General features: G+C 37.1%; 1 protein-coding gene across 13 annotated transcripts in view; it reads right to left on the minus strand.

Moving 5' to 3' along the window:
* CASK (calcium/calmodulin dependent serine protein kinase) overlaps positions 1-19,623 on the minus strand; it is a 348,007-nt gene that overhangs the window by 173,623 nt on the left and 154,761 nt on the right. For all 13 annotated transcript variants that reach the window (XM_032331663.1, XM_032331670.1, XM_032331666.1 and 10 more), the window contains exons 4-5: positions 8,005-8,082; positions 3,434-3,506 (exon numbers count right to left, since the gene is read on the minus strand). In XM_032331663.1, the coding sequence (XP_032187554.1) occupies positions 3,434-3,506; positions 8,005-8,082 (151 nt within the window). The remainder of the gene's footprint in view (positions 1-3,433; positions 3,507-8,004; positions 8,083-19,623) is intronic.

Below are 19,623 nucleotides of genomic sequence, written 5' to 3' on the forward strand. Positions count from 1 at the left end.
CGAGCCGTCCCCATCAAGCTCTGCCCAAAATTATAGAATTGTAAGCAAATAAAAAGCAGTTGTTGTCTGAAGTCCCCAAGTTCAGTTATGTGTTGATCTGCAGCTGTCGGTAACAGATACACTGCCTCATCTCCCTACTGAGACCATCATAATATCTCTAGGGTTCCAAGCACAGCATTGTGCATCAAGTACACACTCAAATATTTGTTGAATAAATCGATCAGAAGGTAAATAAGAAGCTGAAGCACAATATTCAAATATAGCTACTTTGGGATTTTATTTGGTTTTGGATAATCATATCAAATACCATGACTAATCAAAAGCTGACTATATTTTTATTTTTTAAATATTTTATAATTTTTTTATAAACATATAATCTATTATTAGCCCCAAGTGTACAGGCCTGTGAACCGCCAGGTTTACACACTTCACAGCACTCACCATAGCACATACCCTCCCCAATGTCTATAACCCCACCACCCTCTTCCTATCTCCCTCCCCCCAGCAACCCTCAGTTGTTGAGATTAAGAGTCTTTTATGGTTTCTCTCCCCCCCATCCCATCTTGTTTCATTTATTCTTTTCCTACCTCCCAACCCCCCACGTTGCATCTCCACTTTCTCACATCAGGGAGATCATATGATAGTTGTCTTTCTTCGATTGACTTATTTCGCTAAGCATAATATCTTCTAGTTCTATCCACGTTGTCGCAAATGGCAAGATTTCATTTCTTTTGATGGCTGCATAGTATTCCACTATATATATATATGTATATATATATATATATATACATATATATATATACACACACCACTTCTTTATCCATTCATCTGTTGATGGACATCTAGGTTCTTTCCATAGTTTGGCTATTATGGACATTGCTGCTATAAACATTTGGGTGCACATGCCCTTTTGGATCACTACGTTTGTATCTTTAGGGTAAATACCCAATAGTGCAATTGCTGGGTCATAGGGCAGTTCTATTTTCAACATTTTGAGGAACCTCCATGCTGTTTTCCAGAGTGGTTGTACCAGCTTACATTCCCACCAACAGTGTAGGAGGGTTCCCCTTTCTCTACATCCTCGCCAGCATCTGTCATTTCCTGACTTGTTAATTTTAGCCATTCTGACTGGTGTGAGGTGGTATCTCACTGTGGTTTTGATTTGTATTTCTCTGATGCCGAGTGATGTGGAGCACTTTTTCATGTGTCTGTTGGCCATCTGGATGTCTTCTTTGCAGAAATATCTGTTCATATCCTCTGCCCATTTCTTGATTGGATTATTTGTTCTTTAAGTTTGATAAGTTCTTTACAGATTTTGGATACTAGCCCCTTATCTGATATGTCATTTCTGAATATCTTCTCCCATTCTGTCAGTTGTCTTTTGATTTTGTCTATTATTATTACTATTATTGAAAGTATTACAGTACAGTATGTTGTCAGTCATTACTTATTATATGATGTTCATATAATTACTCTTCAAGGACAGAATTCAAAAACTGCCTCTTGAGCAAAAGTGTTTCTAAAGCAGTGATATTATATGAACTAAAAATCTGTTTATACATTTTATGTTTTCAAAGTGTCATTTTTATCATCTATTTTATGATATATATGAGGAGATATACTTTACTGTTTATATCTGCATTTTCTTCTATTAATTAAATGTAGAAGAGTAAGACAGCCTGTTACTATCATTGACAATTTCCCTCCTTTAACTTTTTTACACTTGTTATTCTCTTTATTTGTGTAACCAAAAAATACTTTTTTATAAAAGTGCTACGTATCCATTGGGTTCTTCAGTGCTGAGTACTGATAATAAGACTCTCCTTTTCCTATCACATTTGTAAAGAGTAAGATTTTTACAACTAAAGTGTATTCTGTACATTTCTCCAATGATTTTGTTTTTCATTTGCTATGGTAACATTCCACTAGACTGTTTTGGAATTGCTCATGCTTTACTCAGCTTATTTATTATTATTATTATTATTATTATTATTTACATTCAGTTAGCCATTGTATAGTACATCATTAGTTTCTGATGTAGTGTTCAACGATTCATAACTTGCATGTAACACCCAATTCTCATCACAACACATGCCTTCCTTAGTACCCATTACCCAGTTACTCCATTTCCCCACTCCCCCGCCCCTCTGAAACCCTCAGTTTATTTAATGATTCGTCTCCCTCTCTGATTCTCCCTCTTCAGACTTCCCTTCCTTCCCTTATGGTTTTATCTCAGCTTATAACCACAATAATTTAGTTAAAATTTCCCAAACGTTCTAGAAAATTTAACTAAACTCTACTAAATTTCGTAACCATTAAAATATAGTGAAGAGGCCAGGCCTCTGATAATACGTTTTGAGGGAAGGAGAGCCCCATGTCTGTAGATGCTGTGTGTTAGAGAGAGGCCAGTGACAAAATACCAGAGACAGAAAGGGGACAATAGGGCTAGGGAGACCCCAGGGGTTCTTAGCTATTGGAGGCCTTGGAAGGGGCTGGGCATCAGGAGGAAGGCCCACTGTTTCACTTTCTGGCCTGCCTCCATGTTCTGCCTGACAACATTATGAGCCAGGAGCTGACAGTTCTCATGAACTTAATACTGGGAAGAAATAGGCAGAAAGACCGAATAATGGTAGTAGGCACATTCCTAAGGGTGCAAAACTGTATTACATTTTTATTTATGATTTCAGATTATGTTAAAGAACTATGTGCAAAAAATGCTGATTATTATGTATGCAACACTATGAAAATATAAGCATATAATTAACTTTTACTATATAAACCAAATAACCAATATAAACCAATTCCCCCCCCAATTAACTTAGGATAGGATTATTATTTGGTTCTTCCTATTTGTTGGATTTTGCATTTCTCTCTTAAACACATAATGGCAAAAGAGGAATAACAATTTCAGAATACATGTACATTTTAATAAGAATAAGGAAACTGAAATGATAAGTGTTCCTGTTAAGAATGAGTATGACTCTTCAAATATGAAGTAGTTAAAAAAATAAAGTAGTTAAATAAATGTTAATTTGGAAGTAAAATTAACCTTAAGGTGCTCTCTATAAGAATATTAAAGAAACACTTCTGATCATTATCACTTTTATCAGTTTCTCTTCATAAACATTAAAGTTAGTGATAAAATATGGTTTCACTTATTTGTGGAGCATAACAAATAACATGGAGGACATGGGGAGATGGAGAGGAGAAGGGAGTTGACGGAAGTTGGAAGGGGAGGTGAACCATGAGACTATGGACTCTGAAAAACAACCTGAGGGGTTTGAAGCGGCGGGGGGTGGGAGGTTGGGGGGAACCAGGTGGTGGGTATTAGGGAGGGCACGGATTGCATGGAGCACTGGGTGTGGTGCAAAAACATGAATACTGTTACTCTGAAAAGAAATTAAAAAAAAAGTTAGTGATAAAAATGACTTACCTTCACATCCCTGTGAATTATGTTATTATCATGACAATAGCGTAGAGCTTCCAGTATCTGTCTCATGTAATGACTGTAGAAAAACAAAAGAAATCTAAAACTGTAATAAAAATTTTTTATTTTTAAAACTTAATATACAGTGTCCCTACTTTGTAACTCCCATCTTCATGTTCACTGCCCATGGACACTTCTCATTTGAGCAGACAAGTCTGGTGAAATGTGAGGCTTAATAATGAAAAAGTTGGCAGACCCATGAGTTTATAAGCTTCATGAAGAAATATTGTGTTCTGTATTTTCTAAGATAACCAAACCAAAAGAATTTCACAGTTCATAAGTAAAATAGCTCGGCAAAAGAAAAATTCAAGCTGAAAACATGGGGCGGGGCGGGGGGGGAGCGAGTCTCTGACACTCGGTTAATTCTACTTAGTTACAGTGGATTGCTATTAAGTGAACAGTGCTCGGAGGTGCACCATGGATTCTGACTAAAGGAATGGAGAGCCTTTTATCTGCCAGCAGAGGCTGGCTCTCTGCCTTATTTCCATTTAGCTTTAAGGACAAACAAGAGGAAAGAACCTCTTTATGTGTACAATCTCTTTTTGCAAACGTAACGGAGTTTTAGCTGGGGCATCTCTTAACAAAGCAGAGTTGTTCTAGGCTGAAATCCTGGGAAGTCAGACTCATCACGTGGCCAGCGGGGGTCTGTAGCAGCTCCCCAAAAGGTCCAGGGGAAAAACACAGGAGGAGTCAGCATTATAAAGAACAGTCCTTAAAAAGTGCTAACAGGGTCACCTAGCAACAGGGTGTGACCAGAGTAAGGACGTGTATTCGGTATTACTTCACAGCTTGCTTTGACTTCCTCTGTTCCTTAATTCTAGGTTCTTCTTCCTCTAATTCTATTTCTCCCTGTTGAGTGTCTTCTTATCCTCTCTTCCTCTATATTTTACTCCCTTCGTATCTTTCTCTTTTTCCTATGATCCCCCTCCTTTTTCATTTTCCCATTTTCCTTCCAAACAGGCATGACATAGAAATGCAAGATATGCAATGTTATTTATTGTATGTATTGAATTTTTATCTTTCCAGATCTTCTATTCTTCACACTTTACATAAAAATGAAATAATTTACCAGTACTTGCAAATGCCCTTGTATGTACCCTCGTGACAAAAAAAAAAAAATCCCCACTCCTGATATACAACTAAGAGGCATTTCCATCAAGTTCCCTCTCAAGTACACTATCATCAAAACTCACATGAATGTCCCTCTCCTTGACATGTGCATTACTTCATGAACTACAATCGATCAGAAGGTTCCATTTTTTAAATGCAAGGTAGGAGAAAAAACCCAACCCCAGACTCTGTTTCTATACTTATCATTGTCTCCCCATACTTGGTTGGGTTCTAAAGCAGAGAACTTAGCTCATACTGTCCTTAGTACTCCGGTCAATTTTTCTTACTTTGCAGATGCACACAAAGGGGCTATGCTCATATACTCTTTGCCTGGGCCTACGAAGCCTACAGTTAAGTTTCTGTTTAAGTTAGGGGTTCTTAACTTGGCCCTTTCCTGGCTCAAATCAGGGTTTGAAGGCTATGTGGCCCCCTGAAATGGCAGAGACAAAAGTGAAAGTGTTTTGTAAACTCTGAACCATGCTACAAAAGGTAAATCATTATTATTACAATATTATTATTATTGTTAAGTTTAGTCAAAGGTTTAGGAACAGCCTATTCGTGTATCTAGATGTGAACATTAGAATAGTGGGTATGTTTAAATTAGGTAAATTGGACATAGCTTATACTTACAGTATGGACTACTTTGGATACACTGTACTAAGAGAGCCACTTATATGTCTTTAGCCTGAAGAAAAGTCCTATCTCAAAGCCTCATTAAGAAAAAAAAAAAAAACTCAGTGAATGAGCATTTTTCATCTAATTATCAGAGTGCTCAATTATTTGATCCAGATATACATACATATCAGAATCTCTGGAGTGTGTCGGGGGAAGATACAATTTTTTCTCCCCAGATATTACAGATTTAAAGTGATCTTTCTCCACCCTCCCAGTTATGACTCTGGGAGGCTGTGCACGTGAATAGTGTGCAAGCAGAATAAAGAGAGAAGCAAAAATCCACCCGCACTGCCTAGAACTGCTGACTAAACTTTAATTAGAAAGCTTCATTTTCATGAATCATCATGGTGGCCTATACTTTCAGAGAAACTTCGCAATATATAAGTTTGTCTCTATCTCCTGTAAGGATCCGGAATGAGGACAACTCAGTGGAAGGAAAGAACTGAGGCCTGCAATCCACTCACTTCCTGTGGAAGCCTGCATTTCTGGGGTGGTGGAAGAAAGGAGGGAAGGAAACTCTAGGTAAAGAGATGAACACTCTTGCTAGGCATAAGACACCTTGTCTCTGAAATGCTCTTAAGAGAATGTCTGGGGCTAAGGATTACCTGTGGTAAATAGAATCCAGGATCTTTGAGGTATGGCTCGCTTCCTGGAGGAGGTCATGGAAGCTATACGACTCCTTGAGGCATACAATGGAGACGTCTTGTGACTGCAAGGCTCCCCTCTGTGTGTGGGATCCCACAGACCTCATGTCGATACCTCATCTACTCTGGGCCACAGGCGCATTTCTGATGTGGGAAGCTGCCCTTGAAAACCCAGACCTTTTTGTTTCAGCTGAGCCTTTAGGTTGCCTGTATCCTTGTAATTATTTAGTAAAGCTTGGTACTAGGTAAGAAGATGGCTCTGATTTGTAGGAGTGTGATTTGATAATCTGATTCTGTATGTTCGCTCCTTCCACAACTCATCGCCCCTGAAAGAACAGAGGTAATCACTAATTGGGCTGTAAGGACTGTATGTAGTTTCCTTTTATGCCATGCTTTGTTGCTTCTCTTGAAGCTCAGCCAGTTGGAGAAAAACATTATCAATTTGATTTCTTGGTGCCTCGGAGTCTTCTTGCAGTTGGTCTCACTAGAATACTGATGTAAATTTCTCAATGATCAATCACAGAATCAGAGGAGGCGGGCAGGTTAGAAGTCATCCCGTTGAATGCTCTACAGCCCGAGGAAGGCTCTACATGCACTTGTTGTATGGTCACTGATTTTCTGCAAAAGGGCACATGCCTAATACTGCTTTCTGAGGATGCCCCCCCACCTTTTGTCATTATTTAGGAAGGGTCTTTAATAAATTGTGCCAAATTTCTCTCTTTGCAGTGTCGCTGACTGGTCCCGAGGCCACTCTTTACTGGACTATTCTGGAAAGTTCCTTTTGTGTCACTGTATGGCATCATCTCTACATAGGACTATTCTCCCTATCCTGATGCCCAGGACAGTGGTACAGATAGGCTCGAAGTTGAGGAAAAGCCATAGAGACGAGTGGGGAACAGAGTACAAATGGTAGTGGTTGAACATCAACCCTGAGCACATGCACCAGGTACCCAAGTGTTACTCCGGTTCAAAAGGAGAAAAGTCCTCTTCCTTCATCAAACTTCACTGTTCTATAAACTCAATGTTCAGAATTTCAGAATTTTTAGTTTTCCCTATCTGATGATGCTGTTGAAAGAGATCAATGTGGGAAAGTTCAAAAGGCAGGCTGTCTCAAATCCTTGAAGAAGTAAATATGCACAATAATGCCCAAGGGTCTGAGAGGTTCATTTAGTTGAATAAAGCGGTTTACTGCTGTATCATAAGAAAACTCAAGATTACATTGACTATTCTGGTATTAAAGAATGGTTTTAAATATCGAAGCACAATATATAATAAAAAATTTTATATTATGATACAAACTCAAAACTAATAGAAAAATGGGATTAAAAAAAACCCACTAGAGTTGTGGGTTTGAATCCTTTAACATATTATGGTTGGTGACTGAGAAGACCCATGTATTAAAAAGGCAACCCACTGAAGTGGGTATTTATGATATGATTGAATGCCACCAAAGCAGAAAGCTGTATTGCTCTAAATCTATAGGCAAGTGGCCCAGTTCATGGCTCCTGTGATTTTTCCTCTTTATTCCTTATTTTGAGCCACTGGTTCCTTACAACAACTTGACTTAGAACAATGGCCACCATTTGCTTGGGAGATCACACACTGGCCTGAAGCAAATATATTTAGCAGGAGCACTGTGCTTTTATATCTATTCCTTCCTCTGTTCTGGGCGTTTCGTCAGATTAATTGGCCACGTAACAATTTGCTATCACCAAAAGAGAAAGTAAAGAACTAATAAGGCACATCTGCTCAAAATAAAGATTGAACACACAACAAACCCCCAAATCTGATTCTTCATGGTTGCTGAGCTATCAAATCCCCCTCTGAACAAAAGTCATCAGAAATGGTAAAGACAGCAGTACTATGTTAAGCTGTAAGCCTGTATTAATAGATAAATGCATGTTTCAATATTTTGAGTTTCCAGTTGCTACTTTGGTTCCACTAAAGCACTAAGACAGACATGCTCCTTGTAGGAAAGACTGGCAATAAGGTCATCATCAGTTCAAAAAGCAGGTCACTTTATGTGATTTGTCACTTCCTTCTTTTATTTCCACCTTGACCTCTGAGGAGTCCATATGAATGACGTACCTGGCAACAGCTTCACTGTATACAAAACCAGCGTCAGCTCGTTTTACGATTTCAAAACACAGATCTGCTCCATCCATACTGTGGAAAAATATGAAAAAGAATGTCAGAGGAAATTCCAGGAAGAAAACATTGAAAATGAATAGGCTGTAATGAAGTTATTAGTTGGCTTACAGCTAATGATTCTTTTTTAAGATTTTATTTATTTATTTGACAAAGAGAGAGAAAGGGAACACAAGCAGGGGTAGTAGGAGTGGGAGAAGCAGGCTCCCCGCCAAGCAGGGAGCCCGATGCGGGCCTCAATCCCAGGGCCCCCCAGGATCATGACCTGAGCTAAAGGCAGACGCTTAACGCCTGAGCCACCAAGTGCCCCACAGCTAATGATTCTAACAAGTTATTTTAATCTCCTTATTTTCAATGAAAAAGAGACAAATTATAAAGGATATTATAACCATCTTAACACTGAAAATCTACATGGGAAAACATAAAGAACAAGCAAATGGTAGCATTAAATAACATAAGGTGTCAAAAATTTACCCTAAGTTTCCTTTAAGTTATCGCAACAAAAAGTCTCAGAAAATGGCAATGCTGGGGGTTGTGGGCACATTTTTGAGTCAAGTTCCAAAATTATCGGTACCTAGTCATGTCATGCAATATTTTAAGAATCCACAAGGGTTCTAAAATATTTCACTATACTTATCACCACTAAATGGGAATTCAGGCTGTATACCATAGAAGGAAAAAAGTAGCTAATTCATAATTTATTTTTGCTTACACTTCCATTACCAAAGTCAACTGCTACCAACATATTCTAACACACTGATGTGTTGGTGACGGAATGGTACTATTTTGCCACAAACTTAAATATGGGTCTTTTTAAATTTCTCAGCAGATCAGTAAGGCCTCTTGTGTCGGCCACACCTTGCCTCTTCTACCTATCCTATCTAATGGCTCTTCAAGGATACCTCACTCTCTAGGCAGGCTAGTGTTACTACTATCCCCTGAACATACTGTTTTCTTTTTTCTCACATGCTTCTGCATGTATTGTTCCTCATATTCAAAACCTACCTCAATCCAAGGTCCCATTCCAATCCCACCCTTCCCAGAAAGCCCCCTCAGTGGATTACCAGCCACATAAAGGCTTTCATTTGCTTAAATTCTCTAACAACCCTATATGTCCCTATCATTGTATTTGGCCCTTACATACACTTAGCATTTTTCAATACATATATATGAGACTTTGCCAGATCATATCTATTAATGAAATTATTCAAATATTAATAGTTGGCCAATATCTTTATAATGCTTTCAGGCTTATGAAGTGTTTTCAAATGCAGTATTTCACCCATTCACTTATTCAGGAGCTAAAACTGCAATAGATCTGCTACAGGTATTACACTGAAGATATAGAGACTTCTAGAAGGGAAAGTAGAGAAACTATTCATTACTATTACTAATAATTACTAATTAGGCATTAATAACAAATAATCACTACTAATATTATTCACCAAGTATCATGGGAAACACTCCTTGTTCTATCTCCATTCTCACAGTCACCCCATGACATCAGCATCCTTGTCATTCTCAAATAATCTAAGTAAACAAGTATGTGACAGGGACAGGATTCAAATGTGTATCTATATTCAATGCTCTTCCCGTTGTCTACAGCTACATCTGCTAGGTGTGCAAGGGGCAAATGCACATATGCAAGCTCAACAGTGCAACAATAGGGTAGCCCTAAAGAACGAGTATGTTTTATACTTTCAAAATACTCCTGGGGCGCCTGGGTGGCTCAATGGGTTAAGCCTCTGCCTTCAGCTCAGGTCATGGTCTCAGGGTCCTGGGATCGAGCCCCGCATCGGGCTCTCTGCTCAGAAGGGAGCTTGCTTCCCCCTCTCTCTCTGCCTGCCTCTCTGCCTACTTGTGATCTCTCTGTCTCTGTGTCAAATAAATAAGTAAAAATTAAAAAAAAAATACTCCTACCCAATACCCAGCAGAAGACTGAGAACACAGTAAAGAGTCATGAGTAACTGACTATATTATTTATTTTAAAATTTTTATTATTTATTTTTTAAAAAGATTTTATTTATTTACTTGACAGACAGAAATCACAAGTAGGCAGAGAGGCAGGCAGAGAGAGAGTGGGGAGGAAGCAGGCTCCCTGCCAAGCAGAGAGCCTAATGCGGGGCTCGATCCCAGGACCCTGGGATCATGACCTGAGCCGAGGGCAGAGGCTTAACTCACTGAGCCACCCAGGTGCCCTGACTACATTATTTAAAACTTGGTGTGGTTTTAGGTCAGTGCAAACACTTTCACATTTATACAAATCTTTACAACACTTGCCTGGTTTCCAATTCACAGCAAATGAACATTTTCGAATGTCAATGCATAAAATGATCTTTTTGATGGCCTAGTCTACTCTGAAGTAGGTTAGTGACCATTTTCTACCATCAGAAATAAACCCTGAATGAACATGGTCAGATATCTTGTGAACAATCGTGATCACCTGTTGGAGTAGAAGTCCTATAAGCAGAGCTGTACTTGTCCTATAGGTCAAGAGACACATACAATAACACTTCTGACACATTCCTGGCAAAAAGTTAACACAATGTACCTGCTCCTACTAATTGTGAAAGTATCCTTTCCTCTCTACCTCACCTCCACTAGAAGGACTATTCTTTTTGAATCTTGCCAATCAGATAGGAGGGTTAAAAAGTCACAGTTGCTTTAGTTTGCATTTCTTTGATTGCTAGATGATGAATACTTTTCAATTCTTTGTATTGGGAGGAGGAAAAAAATACTATTTTTAAAGCAGCCTGCGGTTTACGCTGGTTGTTTGACCTAGGAGCACTAAAAGACCCCTGACAATGACGGAGTTACAGTTTTTGTTTGGACGGTCTCCTTTTTAATTGTGGAATGTGAGGACGAGCATGTTCAGCTCAGATGAGAGAAGGGTTAGGCAAAGGAGAGCTCAACTGATTGCATCACCAAGCAGTAAGAGCCTGGGGCCTGGGAGCTCTCCTGAAAGCTAGAGGAAGATTTTTTTGGAGGGACCTAGAAGAGGGGAAAAAGGAATCTTAGGGGTCGAAGACAGTCAAGTGGTGAGAGGCCAATGCTTAAAGAGGGAACCAGTCAGTGAGAGAAAACTGGGAATTATTTACTGCCCTGTAATGTAACTACCAGCATGGATTAGCCCATTTCTTTCCTTGTCATTTCTGAAATACTGCTATTTGAAATGCAGTCTCTACACATGTATAGACACACGTATTTTCAGGTTTCTACTCTTTCCTACTGACCCAACTATTCTTGTATCCAGTAACCATAACATTTTTAATACTGTGTTTTTTATTTTAATTTTTAAAGGTAAGCTCCATACCCAACATGGGGCTTGAACATATGACCCTGAGATCAAGAGTCACATGTTCTACTGACTGAACCTGCCAGGTACTCCTATAATAGCATATTTTAGTATTTGGAAAAATAAGTCATTTCATTATTATTCTTTGTCAATATTTTCTTCTGAAATTTTTTTCTCCCTGCTGAATTTTAAAATCAGTTTGTCAAATGCTAAACACTTTTATTATTTTGGTGGAGACAGTATTATATTTATAAACTTGTAGAAATTAACATTTTTCTCATATTCTCATCTACAAAAATGATACTTCCTTTCATGTCTCTAAGTTGCAATTTTAAGGTTTTCTTCATACTGGCTCCAAATATCGATTATTGGGATTTTTTCCCTAGGATACTTTCAGTTTCTCTTATAAATGGGATCATTTTGCCACTGTACTTTTTTTTAATACAATAGTCCATAACCAGGAGTACCAAACAAAATCACCCGTGTAATTTTTAAATATGCAGGCATGTTCTTTGAAGAGCTAGTCTGAAAGTCAGTCATCACTGTGAAAGTAATCTTTTAATAAAGCTGTTTGATTAGTTATTTGTATCACTGATATTAAAGTAAAAGAGGCAATTCATTAATTTTAAATTTTATGAGATATGGAGAAACCAAAAATAATATTTACACAAATTTTACTCATCACTGAAATTTAAAAAATATATGTATTCATAATATAATCTACATATAACAACTTTGAACAAAAAGTTTGATGCCTCAAATCTTTGATAATCTTTATTTGTTAATACTTCTAAAAACAAGTGTAAGGTTTCTTTTATTACTTTTCTCTTTGCTTCCCATCTTAAGGTGTTTCTAGGGCTGCCAAGCTTCAAAAAGTGTGTTCTAAATTTCCTCACTTGGTTCCATTCCGAGGGAGTAAAATAAGAGGAAGAAGAGACCTTGCTTTAAAAGGGTATGGGGGAATGCTTCTATCCTATACACAGAGAAAAACTATAGGAGGTTTACTCTGACTTGTAAAAAAGTGGTGGGATCATGAATGATCTTACCTTTCCCTTCCTTTCATCTGTCTGAATTTTCAAAATTTTAGAATAAAACACGTCTTACTTATATAATTTAAAAAATACTCAAACAGATATGCCCAATAAAACAGATCACAGGTCTAGAGGCAAAATGTATGGGTGGTCATACGTGGAAGGGATTAGAATATGCCACCCCAAAATATGCCACTTTGGCATAGGATGATTTTGAGCTGAAGGCAATCAAACAACAGCAGGAAGAACAGGAGCAACAGAAAGAACTCTCTCCTGTCCTCCATTCTGCCTAAAAATAGGGTTGAAATTTCCCTTTGCAAAGGTGTTCCCCTCTCAAGTACTAGGAAGACAACTACTCTGATCTGTATGACAAATTTTACTAAACAAATCTTATTCACTACACATTTCTTAGTCCCCTTCCCACCACTTACCGCCAACCTGAGACACCCAAACTCCCCACGTCTTCCCTTGTCTAGTCGCTTCATACTTTATTATTCTTTGTTAAAACGGTATAGAAGTGTCTGGGTCTAACTCCCTCTTTGTGGTTTTCACTTTTTTCCTGTGAGGCTGCCCCCTCACCCCACTAGTCCTGCTGTGTACAGACAAAATAAATATTTGCTCTTGTTAGCCTCAGGTTGGTCAGTTTAATTCACACACCTAGTCACTTAACCCTCTTCTATCACGTATTTTCTGTAAAAGCAGAAAAAGAGGGGGCTTGTAGCATGGAGACTCACACTTGATTGAATGAAGAAATGCTTCTCAACTTAAGTGTGGTGAAGGACTAGTGTTTCCCCCTCAGGTATTTATAAATTGGTACTTTTATAAAATACTAGATCATATGCTATGATTTCAAAGCTATGTCAAATCGCTCTAACATCTTCTAAATGTTTACTCTCAATTTCTGTCCTTACCTCATTATAGACTGGCAATCATTGGTAGGTTGGAACTCATCTGCAAACTATTCTTTGAGGAGCACTGTAAAGGCCAGACCAAATCTGAATTTCTCTGACCAGCATTTGCTCTGAAGGTGACAAAAACAACTACAGAACTGGATGAATTAAAAAAATTTTTTTTAAATCTTTAAGAATTAACAGTATAGTGAGTGAAAAACAATCTAGTGAGGATGGGGAAATGTTCTGAGCTCAAAGAGGTGAGCAAGAGCTGTGTCTCCCCTTGGGGTAGGTAGTGGGCCAAGAAAAAGGAGGCTGCCATGAAAGGGGCAGGGTGAATATTTGGGGAACTCTGAAGAAGGGGGGAGGCAGACGGACAGGGTGGGTCCTGACTCTGGGAGGGTGAGATGTCAGACTGACAGGGTCCAGCTGCCTTTGCGCTAGGGTGATCTGAGAGATGAGACAGAGCTAATCTTTTGGCTTACCCCAGAGGAGCCTGCCAAAGGCTAACGACATGATAAAACACCCTACACTCTGGGCTGGGGTGATAAAGAGGTGTATTTTTTAAAAAGCGGGGTACAGAATACATTCTGGTATGGCTTATTAGTAGCATAGAAAAATCCCAGTGTCTACCATGAAGTGAAAAGCTCCACTTAAAAACTTCAGTTAGGATCAACAAATTATTAAAAAAAAAAAGTGACACCATAGATTTGAAAAAGCAAATAGGAATTTCTGAATGAAACAATCTAATGGCAAAATTAAGAACTTAAGCAGATTAGGTTAGTTGAAGAGAAAAATTAGTGAACCAGAAGATGCAGTCAGATTGAAGCATGGAGAGACAAAACATGGAGAATATGAAAGTGAGGATAAGAAAAGATTACAGTGAGAAGGTCAGCATCTATTTTTAATTGAAGTTTCAAAAGTGAAAAGAAGGGTGGGCGCCTGGCTGGCTTACTTGGTGGTGCATGACTCTTGATCTTTAGGTTTTGAGTTCGAGCTCCACAATGGGTATAGAGATTACTAATAGGTAGTAAACAGATAAATACATGAAAAAAGTGAAAAGAAAATGGAGCAGAAGCAATACGGAAAATATAATGTCTGATAATAAGCCAGAAATGATGAAAGATCTCAAAAACAACCAAGCAGTAAAGAAATTTATAGTTAGTCACGTATCTGTGAAAACTGCAGGAAACCAGAGAAAAATAGAAAAGCTCAAAAGAAGTGAAAAGGAAGAATGGACTATTAGACTGAAGGCTGAGTTCTCAATGGCAACAGTGGAAGCCAGCATACAGTAAAAAGGGATCTTAAATCGAATTAGCTGCCAACCTAATAAAATTCTCTTTTCACACACACACACACACACACACACACACACACACACCCTAAAGAATAACGGTGAAAAAATTTTTTTCAGATAAGCAAAGAAACCAAGAGAATTTGCCAGCAGCATACTTATCCCTAAGGGAAATACAAAAGAATATTCCTCAGGTAGAAGGAAAAATGAAGGCCAATGAAAACTCAGAGATGCAGTGAGGCATGAAAAACATAAAATGTAGTAACTATGTAAGTGAATCTAAATGAACAATGGTTATACAAAACAACTATTTTCTCATTCTCTCTCTGGACAGAGAGACCATATAACACAATAACTATTCTGAGAGAGAGAGAGAGACTGACCTTAAATAAAAATACTTGACAACAATAACATATAGGTCAGGAGGCATACTGTAATTTCTAGGACAACCACTAAGTTCTCTAACTTTTTGATGTCAGGGCTCTTTTGTACTTAAAGATTATTGAGAACCCCAAATGGATTGTGTCTGTGTAGGTTTTGTCTATTAACATTTGCCATATTTAAAATGAAAATCCAAAAATCTAAAAAACCATTTATTTTAAAATAACAATAAACCCATCACATGTTAACAGAAATAGTATTTTTTCATGAAAAATAAGTATCTATTATAAAACAAAACAAATTTAGTGAGAAGAAAGGAACCGTTGGATATTTTGCAAATCGTTTTTGACTTCTGGTTTAATAGAAGACAACTAGATTCTTGTACCTGCTTCTATATTCAATCTGTTACAGTATGTTATTGGAAGAAAATCTGGCCTCACACAGATATGTAATTGGAAGAAGGAGGTATATTTTAATTGCCCTTGCAGATATGTGAGAATATTCTTCTTTGATACTGTACAAAAGACTCAAAAAGTGGTAGTTTCTTTCTTTCTTTTTTATTTTTTTTAAAGATATATTTATTTGAGAGGGAGCGAGCGAGCAAGCATGTGCACACACGTCCACAAGTGGTGGCTGGGGGGAGTGCAGGGAGAAGCATATGGAGACGGAGAAGCAGGCTTCTGCTTAGCCTGATGCAGGGATTGATCCCAGGGACCTGGCATCATGACCTGAGCTGAAGGCAGATGTTTAACTGACTGAACCACCCAGGCACCCCCCAAAAGTGGTAGTTTCTTAAAGGTAAACGGCAACGTGGATTCTGAAACCATGTCAATGAATTTTTTGGTACTGTGTCACATTATAATCCATTGTTCAGTCTTGTTCTTCGAATGGATCTTTCCTTTATGGGTGCATGACTTTATAACATCACACATTAGTCAACTGAAAAATACTGGTCCACTGAGTTACGCAGATTTTCTAAACACTGACACATTTCATTACACGGTATAAAAAATCCATATTCATTTGCATCATCATTGATTACATTAGAAACATTAAGTCCTGGGAAGCTGTTAAGGTCATGGTAGCAGGTACAACTTTTCCAAAATTATAATTTTCACTTGAAAATTTGAATTTCATCATTGGTGACACTACTGTGAGTGGTTTCCCTTGAAGCAGCAGGCTCATTTCATTTTTGATTAAATGTATGCTACATACCCAAGTTTGAGTAACCATGGTTTGTTAGTCATTCTTTCAAGCAAAAATGATGCTACATATGCACGAACTCTAGTTCAGCTTACAACTTGAGATAGCACACAAGTGCTTTTCGAGAGCCAATGAAATTTTAAGGCTTGTAAGCACTCAGTGTATGATCCCTAATCACAATGAGTTATGTTAGAAATAAATTAACATAGTAACTAGGAAATCCCCCAAATGATTGCTTGGAAATTGAGAAGTACATGCTAAATAACCTATGGATCAGAAGAGAAATCAAATTAAAAATTATAAAATATTTCTAACAATAATGATAAAAGTACATCTAAAAATGGTGCAGGATTTGGGCATTATGTTTCAAGATTAGCACGCTGCCATCATTAGACCCACAAATATAGAAATAGGGATGAGGAGGTGGGGCACAGTTCCAATCTTCCAGTAGGAGAAGCTACCTACACACACACACACACACACCCCTTGGTATTGGAGAAACTTTTCTTGAATCAGGTAGTCCATTGTTAAAGAAAAATTACATCAATACAACTTTTCTGCCTAGCAATTTTATGGTGCTTGACAAAACCCTTAAAAATGGCCATGTCCGTTGACCCAATAATTTCATTTCAAGAGAAACAATCAGGAATATTTGCCAAGTTTTAATGCCAGGGGCTTATGATATCTATTTATAATACAGAGAAGTATGAAACAATCTGAATAAATGTCTAACAATAGAATTGTTAAATTGTGGTAAGTCCACAGGGTAGAATATTATGCTACAATTAAAATGATGCTGTAGAAATGTATTTATTGATGTAGAAAGATGGTCACAATATATTAAGATGTATAAACATATACATGTATGCATATATATATATATGCATGCAGATGCATAGAGAAATTTCTGGATATCAACAGGGTGTAAGAGTGGGTACATATTCAAAAATTTTTTTGTTTTATCCTTTACTTAAAAGAAAAAAAGAACAGGTCTTACCACTTTTGTCATACTAAAAACAGCTCTAAATTGAAAAAAATGCAAAATATCCATCAAGAATGCAACTAAAACAGTATGTTTTTAAACTTTAAATTACTGAAATATAACAGAAATATTACAAATACTAATGTACAATATTAGAAAATAAGAAAGCTAAAGTGACATTTTATCAGGATAATTGTTTTAAAAGAACAGTAAAGTAAATCCAGTGACAGTAGAAGGAAATAATAATAAGCAGAAATTAATGAAGAAAAAAAGAAATTAATAAAGAAAAAATAAACAATATAAAGGAAGGAAAAAGCAAAAAAAAATAGGTTCTTTGAAAAGATTAATGAAACTGAACTGGAAAGTCCCCAACATTGGAAACTGAACAATATACCTTTATTATACAGATCTCAGGGTAGATTATTAGAAAATAAGGAACTATCTTAAGCTGAATAACAAAAATAAACATAATGTAGGTAAAGTAGTGATCAGAGGGAAATTTACTGCTGTAAATGCATGTATTAGGAAAGAAGCCTGAAAATTTATGAGCCCAGCCTCCATCTGCATAAGCTATATAGAGATCATCAAATTAAACTCAAATTAGAAGGAAATAAGAATAGAAATTAATGAAATGGAAAACAAACATATTAGAGGAATTAGTAAAAGCTAAAAGTTGCTCCCTATGAAATGATCAATCTTTGGCAAGACTGATTTCAAAAAAAGAAAGTGAAGACACATATAGCCACCAATATTAAGAATGAAAAAGGAGATATTTCAAATCCTGCAGAGTTAAAAAGATGACGCTGAAACTTTGTGCCACGGATTTGAAAATTCATATGAAACTGACAAATTTCCCAGAAAAATAAAACTTATCAAAGTGAACAGAAAAATAATTAGGAAACCTGAATATTCTTTATTGATTAATGGAATTGAATCAGTAATTAAAAACCTTCTGGCGTAGAAAACTCTAAGCTTAGATGGCATTTCTGACAGTTCTACTGAACATTTGGAGGAGAAATAAAATGAATAAGAAGCAGGAACAGTCTTCAATTCATTTTATGAAGCTAGTTTAATCTAGATACAAAACCCATTAAGGACAGCATGACAAAATTAAAGGACAATCTCATTAATGAACACAGATGCAAATAACCCAAACAAAACAGCAGCAAATCAAACCCAGCAATACATAAAAATTATATCAGGACCAAGCTGGATTTATCAGAGGACTGCAAAACTGTTTTAACATTGGGAATTTGATTAATATAATTCTAAACACTGAGACTGACTAAAGAAGAAAAAATTAGGATACTTTCAATAAATGCCAAAAATTTAATAAGATTATGTATTTAAACTTTATGAAACTCTTAGATCAAGAACAAGATGAAAATGCCCACTCCAAAAACTTATATTCACCACTATTCTGGAGGTCCTAGCCAGTGCAGTAAGGGCAAGATAAAGAAATAAATTTGGCTAAGATCAAGTGTAGAATTGAAAAAGAAGAAACAAACTGTCATTATTTGCAGATGGCATAAATTGCACTTGTAGAATAACCACAGTAATCTAAGGTAAAATCAGAATTAATCAGAATTTAGCAAAATTATTCTCATACATCAAAAGAAAAATTTTAAAATTTGGGGATAAAATTTTTTTACGAATGTAGAAATAGGGGCGCCTGAGTTGCTCAGTAGGTTAAGCCTCTGTCTTCAGCTCAGGTCATAATCTCAGGGTCCTGGGATCAAGCCCCACATCAGGCTCTCTGCTCAGCAGGGATCCTGCTTCCCCCTCTTTCTCTGCCTGATTCTCTGCCTACTTGTGATTTCTCTCTCTGTCAAATAAATAAAATCTTTAAAAAAAAGAATGTAGAAATAAATTTAATAGTATAGGACCTGAAGGGAGATAAATATGATGTGTATTAAGAGAAATTAAACAGCTAAAATAAATGGGCAGAAAATTATCCTTTCATAGACCAGAAGACTGAATACTGTAAACAGCCACTCCTTCCCAAATTGTAGCAAGAATTCAACAGAATTCCAATCAAAATCCTAGCAGGTTTTGTGGAAGCTGTCAAGCAGAATCTAAAATGTATATGGCACTGTAAAAGGACAAGAAGATGCAAAATATTTTGGGAGAACAGTAAGGTGGGAAGATTGGCTCTACTTGATTTCAAAATTTCATAATATAAGGCTTAGTAATTAAGACTGTGCTACAGACAGTAGGACACACAGAACAGCAGAACATAACAGCCTAGAAACAGATCCATTCATATGTGCATGCTTGATTTACGATGAAAAGGTGCCTGGATTATTTTGGGCAAGGATACTCTCTTCAAATAAGTGTGTGCTCACGTAGTCACGTGGACCAGGAATCATGTGCCTGGATGTTCACAGCAGCACTGTTCACAACGGGCACCAAGTGTCAACGACCCAAAAGTCCACTAGTGGTAGGAAGCATTGGTATATTCATACAACAGAATACTACACAGC

Source organism: Mustela erminea, chromosome X (assembly GCF_009829155.1).
Source record: "Mustela erminea isolate mMusErm1 chromosome X, mMusErm1.Pri, whole genome shotgun sequence".
NCBI lineage: Eukaryota > Metazoa > Chordata > Mammalia > Carnivora > Mustelidae > Mustela > Mustela erminea.